The 8565-nt window shown below is 31.9% G+C and overlaps 1 protein-coding gene across 1 annotated transcript; it reads left to right on the plus strand.

Moving 5' to 3' along the window:
* Positions 1-651: 651 nt before the first annotated feature.
* Positions 652-2763, plus strand: LOC132734920 (nipped-B-like protein B). Its single transcript, XM_060721801.1, has 3 exons — positions 652-952; positions 1486-2067; positions 2558-2763. The coding sequence occupies exons 1-3, from the start codon at positions 652-654 to the stop codon at positions 2761-2763; spliced, it is 1089 nt and encodes a 362-aa protein (XP_060577784.1).
* Positions 2764-8565: the final 5802 nt, after the last annotated feature.

Consider the following 8565-nt stretch of genomic DNA (forward strand, 5'->3'; position numbering starts at 1 on the left):
TTTGGCATCATTTCAAAAGTGCCCACATTATTGCATTTGTTATATTTCACTTTATGTTTTTTTTCTTCTTTTTTACACCGATTTAAATCCATTTTTGTTAGTCATATCTCGGCGGCTGATCCACCATAACTTACCAGTAGTAACCACTTGTTCAGAAGTGATCGAATACTCATTCCTTAAGATATCTGAATGACAAATGACCATCAGACTCAATGTTCGAGATAATTGTCAAGAAGGAATTCCGCACCGACCGAGAATTGTACATAAAAGGAAATAAGACATTTTGTTCTATTAAAGATGAATTGCTACATGTTATTAATGAAAAGTTGCATGCATATGAACAAAATCATTATTAAATATGAATTTAAATAAAAGTAGGAGAGAAATTGATATATATGTAGCTATTTATGAAAAATGTAAATTGTGTATAATTATGTACTAGTTATTGAATAAATAGTTTAAACTGAAGTAAACGGAAAACAACAATTATCGCCCAACTAAAAATATACAAGGATCAAGAGACATTTGTGGCTACACATGTCTTACATTAAGTATGTACGATTATCGTTACTCCAATTCTAGGAGACGTGATTCTTAGGAACTCTGGTTGGCGTGACGCTTATCGTTCACATTCTGGTAGAGATAACATAGATGATAAATATAGCTACAGACACAAATATAGAAGATAAAGACACAGACAAGATAGAAGGCAGAGACACAGACAAGATAGAAGACAGAGACCCAGAGAAGAAAGAAGACAGTGACAAAAACAAGATAGAAGACAAAGACACAAACAAGATAGAATACAAAGACACAGACAAGATAGAAGGCAGAGACACAGACAAGGTAGAAGACAGAGACCCAGAGAAGATAGAAGACAGAGACCCAGAGAAGATAGAAGACAGAGACCCAGAGAAGATAGAAGACAGAGACCCAGAGAAGATAGAAGACTGTGACAAAACAAGATAGAAGACAAAGACACAAACAAGGTAGAAGACAAAGACACAGACAAGATAGAGACAAAGAGAAGATACAAAACAGAGAGACAGACAAAAAAGAAATATATTTTCCGCCGGTTAAGTGAAGCGAATTAGGCGGTAAATAATTTCCTTTGGATTGGATAGATCTTTTGAATGTACCAATCAGAAGTTGTTTTGTTCAATTACGTATGCACGAGTTACTGTGCATTATGAATTGTAATTGAAAGTCATTCAGCTTTGGGTATCGATACTTTACAGTCGCTTTAATTTTTAACATGGATTCTTCACCTTCTCGTCAAACTGAAGTTCAACAATCTGATATCAACCAAACGTTGCAGTTGGTACTCGATCAATTAAAAGGGCAGCGACAAGAAATCAGTTCTTTGAGAGAAGACGTTAAAAGGAAACAATTTTTCCGTCACGTCGGAGGTCAAAAAGTTGAAAGAAAAAGAACTTTCGTGGAAGAAAAATGGTAACAAGATTCAATATACTTTCAACTCTCAAGTGTCTGATTTGGTTGGACAAGCCACCTGGGCTATTCAAAACAATAAACTTGATTACGCATTGGACTTGTTGAAGGAAACTGACGAAAAAGTTCACCAACGTAATAAACTCATCCGAATTGCAGATACGAGTGAGGGTGGCTGGGAAACGATGCGCCAATACGAGATTAATCCAGTTGCCAGCGATAGCGAGGACGAAAACAAAATATCTAAGGCAGAAAACAGGGCTTTACGTAAACGTAAACGAAGTCAGCAGAAAAAGTCGTCTACATCGCAATCTAAGAATGCATTACTTCCAGGGCCTCCTTCTTATGGTAGGAATCCTCCACTTCAGTCATGGGGTACGCAGAATTCCGCTTCGGCCACCTTCCAGGCAGGGGCAAGTACATCTAATTTTCGTCCCTACTCAGGAAAGGTGTATGGCAGCTGCTTCGCATGCGGGGATTTCTCCCACTACAGGAAAGACTGTCCATACGTGTCAGGCACTTACACCAGGCAGAGGTATCCAACCGGAACTAATGAATTTATTTTGGATGTTATCACAAACGGGTATAAAATTCCTTTCTTTTCTTTGCCACCTGCATGTATTTTAAAGAATAATAAATCTACTTTAGATGAAAGTAGTTTTGTACATGAAGCAATTACTGATTTATTATTAAGAGGGTCGATTCAAAAATGTGATAAAATTCCTACTGTTGTTAATCCTTTGACAGTTTCAGTTCAGTCATCAGGGAAAAAACGTTTGATACTTGATTTAAGATATGTAAACAAACACTTGTGGAAACAGTATGTAAAGTACGAGGATATCAGAATCGTACTCAATTATTTTCAACCCGATTGTTACATGTACAAATTTGATATTCATTCTGCTTATCATTTCATTTCAATATTTCCATCTCATACTGATTTTTTAGGTTTTTTCATGGACTGAATGAATATGGCAAAAACTACATTTTTCAAATTTTTAGTATTACCTTTTGGAATAAGTACAGCCCCGTATATTTTTTTACCAAATTAACAAGGCCTCTAATTGCAAAATGGAGAGGAGAAGGAAAATGATTATTATGTTTTTAGATGATGGTTTCGGATGTGATAAAGATTTACCTGGTTGCCAAGATACTGCACTTTCAGTAAAAAATGATCTTCTTGAATCTGGGTTTGTCCCTAAGGCAGAAAAGTCTTTGTGGGTACCAGTGCAAAATCTTGAGTTTTTGGGGACTGTTCTTGATTCTACTCTAAACAGTGTTTATATACCTGATAGAAGGGTTCAAAGACGTTGAATACTTTAATGGATGTTGAAAATTCCATAAAGAAACACAGGCGGGTTCATGTGAAAAAAGTTGCCAGTTTTGTAGGTCAGATTATATCTATGTCCATTGTGTTGGGTCATATTTCTCAAATAATGACACGAAATTTAAGCATAGATATAGTCAGCGCATTTTCTTGGGTATCTTACATTCATTTAAGTGCAGAAAGCATGGCTCAATTAAATTTTTGGAAAGAAAATTTACAAATTTTGAATATTAACAAGTTACATATTGTTGATATTTTCACTAAGTGTGTCTATAGTGACGCAGTGTCACAGGATTTTCAGGTTATGAGGTGGAAACTGTAAATGGGGTGGCTCATGGTTTATGGTCAAATACTGAAAAGTTAAGATCCTCTACTTGGAGAGAGTTAACTGCTGTTTTTAGAGTTATACAATCTCTTAGACAAATATTGATAGGTCACAAGGTCAAATGGTTTACTGATAACCAGGCTGTTAGCACCATTGTTAAAAAAGGGTCCATGAAAATTGATTTGCAAGAAATCGCTCTAAATATATTTAGTTATTGTTTGAAGAATAGCATTATATTGGATGTTGAATGGATAATATGTTTAAACTAAGAAGAACGGTACGTCATTTACATTGGTCATTGGATACGCAATAAAATTTTACATACATGTATTGGTATCTCCTTGATACCTGTACTATAGTTATGATATTACGAATCTGAATACAATAATTTTCTATTTCGTCGTTTTTACAAGTTATCAAATTGAATGATATTTCATTACCTTATTATATGTGTTTTATTTTGATGTCTTGAATAATTTCCTTAATATAAGGAAAATGTGGTTGACAATCGAATGATGAATCGCACCGCTTTGAAAGAAAAACAAGGAACTAAGATATGTTTTTATTTGTTTTGTAATTTCACGCACTTAATTTATATAGACGATAGAGTAAATGTTGTCTAAATAATTTTAGTTTCAGGTTTATTGACATATCGGCATACAAAATTCTTTGACCATGTACATAATTATATAAAATGGATGGACAAGATATCATAAATACATACAAGGAATAACAGTTTAGCTTAAATAAAGAGTGACGACAATTTAGAAAAACAGCTATATTGGTTAACTGTTAAAATTTAAATAAGCAAACAAGAAATTCAAATCTACGTTGAGAAAACATATAGTTAAGAAGTAATTATAGACTGAAGAAGCAGCAATATTTGTAATCATTTCAGCTCTTAATTTCAAAGCATGTCAAATATATCTAACCGTGCTTCTTATATTACTTTGGTTACATGAAGTTAATATTTTTCAGAATTTATCCAGTCATTCAAAGTAATTATTAATTTTATAGTTTTGACTAGATTCACTTTACGTTGGGCAAGAAGTAGTATTCTAGTATTCAGATTCAACATTTTGAGAACAAATTTACATATTCTTAAGTTTTTATCCGTACCAGAATAGCTCCTCTTTCGATTTTTTTTAAAATGGGAGTATAGTTTTAGAGGAGAAATTTCTTATCTATGTGTATCATATTTAACACTATCTAAGAACTTTTCGTACATTAACACAGTTTTAAATTGTCTACAGTAGGATAACTTACACACTTGTACATATTGGTCACGTAAGCTTTGTTTTTACATTGGCGTAAAGTTTGTATCAAGGTTGTTTGTATTCTATAAAGAACTATGCATCATATAATTAATATTTAATTTCTGATGCCCATGTTACTATGTCGCTGTTTATTAACAAATAACATAATTCAGTATCAATAATATTATTAAGTGAGTTTGGTGATTTCATAATATCTAACAAGTATTTAAGAGCACACTTTTGCAAATAATAGAAAGGGGAAAACGACAAAGCTGTTCAATGATACAAGCATTCAAGAACCATTTTACAGAACTTGAGGTGGCTTTTGTCAACCTCTTTGTAATCCTAAATCTCCCGGACTTTAGAACCATACAGATGTATGGGAGTATCTAAGAAGTTAAAGTCAACTGCGTTTTAACATTTATTTTGATTCTATTGAACAATGAGAATGATTATATTTGTGTATGCTTTAAGAGCTTGGTCGATCAATGCCTTAACAGCATTTATAATATTGCACGCGTGATAAACTTTTACAACAAGATAATCAAAGGTATCGACATTTTCTTCGTTAATAGACCATGTTAAATTATCTCTATTTTGTACATAAGACTTCATTTAAAACTGTAACGAACGCCTTTTCATAATATGCAAAGGCACTAAGGAGTTTTGAATTGCTTGATAATACTTTTTGAACAACTGTGTGTAATTAAGATATCAAATCTGTAGTACTATGTTTATCTGTTAGACCCTTACTTTCTATCATCAAATACATTGCCACAACTGTTTGTTTTTTAAATATCAATAAACATTAAGCTTCAAAGCTCATGATAATACTAGCATTAAGTCATTTTAATACAAACAAAACACTTTTTGCTATTTAACTGTGTCTTTATATATTTTGCAATAAATTAAAGTCAATGAGTTATTCATATTGTTTATATTTCACAAATTAAACCAAAACTCAGCACATATGAGCATACGATCATTTCAGAGATAAACGCACAAACAGATACACAGGAAGAATAGAACCTTATCATTTACTTGGTTTTTTATTGTGTCCCTTCAGGATACCCTTATTTATATACATTGTGTCACTGTGTATCTCTTTTCCCTGTCTTGAATTACACTGACGTTTTTGATAAAACGGGACTTGAATAAAAATGAAACTAATACTCTGTTGGATGAAGGTCTATATCAATTACTTGTATACAAAACTTCAGATCATTTTCTCACTTCTATTCAGAATCTGAAAAATGCAACGCTTTTCAACCCAATCGGTCTAAGAATAACATAAAAATACGATTATTATTTTGTTTCCGAGGACATTTTTTCTTTGTCAATAAACAATTTTGTGTACCTTTCTATCTCATTGTAAGTTTGTTTGACAGGTATCCAGCTTAAAAACCAAGATTGTTTCATTACGATATTATATTGACTTTTTTTCTCAAAAGATTTATGAATTGTTAAAACAAATGCAAATCAAATTATTTCCGCATTAAGGTATTTGTAAATCACGAACGAAATTATGAAAGGACATTATGGACTATGTAGTTGCTACCTGCTTATAAAACATTTTATTATTAAGCAGTTGAAAATGAATTCTTCAAAAACTGAACACATAATTTTCGGAAGTGCTCCTCAGTTGCGTAAACTGTCTAAAGATGAAATTAACATCTGTGGTGATAAGATCAAACGACAAAATACGATCAGATATTTAGGGGCATATTTGGAGGAAAATCTGACTTTCAAACATCACATCAAGATAAAGTGTCGAACAGCTATGTTGAGCTTTTTTCGCATAAAAAATATTTGCAAATTCCTAACACAAGATGCAACAGAAACTCTTGTACTCTCACTCGTTATTTCTCACTTAGACTATTGCAACGTGATTCTGTATGGTATTTCAAACTGTGATATTGCAAAACCACAGCGAATTCAAAACATGTGTGCCAAACTAGTATTGAATCGTAGGAAAAGTGACAGTTCTAAGCAGGCGCTATACGATCTACACTGGCTGCCCATCAAGGCCAGAATACAATTCAAGATTCTTGTATATATGTACAACTGTCACGTTGGAAATGCACCAACTTATTTGACCGACCTGCTTACACCTAAAGTTCAAAAACGTTCTCTGAGATCATCATCATTTTCAGTTGACAGTTATGAAGTGCCTTTTAATAAGTGTAAAACTTTCAGTGACAGAAGTTTCAGTACAATCGGCCCGAAACTCTGGAATGATCTTCCATTAAATATCAGACAATGCTCATCAGTTGATAGTTTCAAGAAACACTTGAAGACTCACTTCTTCAGAGACTATTTTAATCTTTTTTAGTCAAAGTCAGTAAAGTGTAGAAACTAAGAGACAATATTTTTCTGCGCATTAACTCTGTGATGAATATCTGATTTTACAATGTATTTATTATCCAAGTAACATTTGCATGTTTTTTACCATGTCCTTTAATAATATAGCCATATTTTTAATTATTTTAAATAACATTACTTTCTTTTATTTGTGATACCATGTTTTAGATTTTAGATTCAGAATTAATTGTTTTATTATTCTTAAACTACATTTATTTATTACTTTTAATGTTCTGATGTGATATTGTACAACGCCATTGAATATGTATTATATGTAGAAATAGGCGTTTAAGCAAATAAAACAGTTTCAGTTTCAGTTTCAGTTGAAAATATCGTATATTATTTGGTTCCTAAGTTTGATTGGATTGTTCTCATTACGTACAGTAACTGTTGATGGATACAGAAGAGGTAATGTTTTCAGAAAAAATTAATTAACATGATCAAAATATATTCACTCGTATACAAAAAGTTTGTACAGGAGCAACAATGAGGGTCTTAAATCGGGTAATTTCAGTTTGTATATCGGTGTTTTAAATAAAACATTACAATTTGATTTAGTCATTAATTTAGCATTTTGCCCTGACATGAGAAAATTGTAAAATATTATCTTTCAAATTCTGCTGATTTTTTTATATGTATTACTGGTAACGTCCCCCATAGCAATAATAAATCTGAATCATTTGTTTATTTATTGGCTTGGTACGGAAGTCATGTATGCATAAGTGAACAATTAGTATTTACGCATTTATTTCGATCAGCTAACATTCGAAGCGGTCTGTATTGTATAAATCATAATTAACTTAATTTTCGACAAGGTAAAAACCCGTCCTCCACGCCAACCCCTTACATGAAAGGGTCTAGAGTACTTTGATGACACATATAATAAGACTATGACCTATCTAACAGAATTTGTGCTGGAGAAAAGTGTTTTAAACTTCTGCATTGTAGGCAATCTATAAAATAAATATTGAAAAAAAATATTCTACGTTAATTGTAATATTTTGGGCTTATTAATAAGAAACAAAACATGGCAAAGGATTTCCGGTTGCAGTCTAATGGAAGAATACCTCGTTTCGAAATCACATTTGCCTGTTTCTAATAAAACTTAAAATGTATACACAATTCAAAAAATAAAATATACTCTTAAGGTTTGATCCGATATTTTTTCTTTGTTTGTTGTTGTTTTTGTTGTTGTTGTTGCTGTTGTTTTATTATTATTATTATTATTATTATTATTGTTCTTGTTGTTGTTGGTGTTGTTATTAGTGTCATTATTTTTTTTAAATGTGTATGCCTGTAATGCTCCTTATTAGAAGGGTAACGCATGCATAATTTGCCCCATTTACATGCATGCTTGCTGATCTTTGATAAAGATCTCAAAATCAGCTGGAACCTAAGCTAATTTTAGATTTAAAACAAAATCAAATAAGTTGCTTTGTTTGTGGCGATGTATCTGCTAAAATGAAAATAAAATGAATGCGATAGGAAAATAAACATTGTTTATTATCATAGAAGGAAGTTATCATAAAGGCAAAACAAAATTGAACAACTAACAAATTAACGAATAATGCACTTATGTATGCAACCATATGATATATTCTTCAAACAGTGTTTGAATTCAAAATCTGTATGCTAACAGATACATGATGTATTTTTACCACTTGTACAATAACAGACAAATGTATTATTTTATGTGGAAAATTCGTGCTCAGTATGATATATTTTACTTGCTTCTCAAGACTGTCATCATTCAGTTAGCTCACAATGCTCGTTTCACACATTCCTTTATATTTTTTCTGTCTGTATTTATTTACAGAATGCGGTTTTAATCAAACGATATTTACACC

The sequence above is a fragment of the Ruditapes philippinarum genome, unplaced genomic scaffold, assembly GCF_026571515.1.
Source record: "Ruditapes philippinarum isolate M1 unplaced genomic scaffold, ASM2657151v2 ctg22438_1_1_1_1, whole genome shotgun sequence".
Taxonomy (NCBI): domain Eukaryota; kingdom Metazoa; phylum Mollusca; class Bivalvia; order Venerida; family Veneridae; genus Ruditapes; species Ruditapes philippinarum.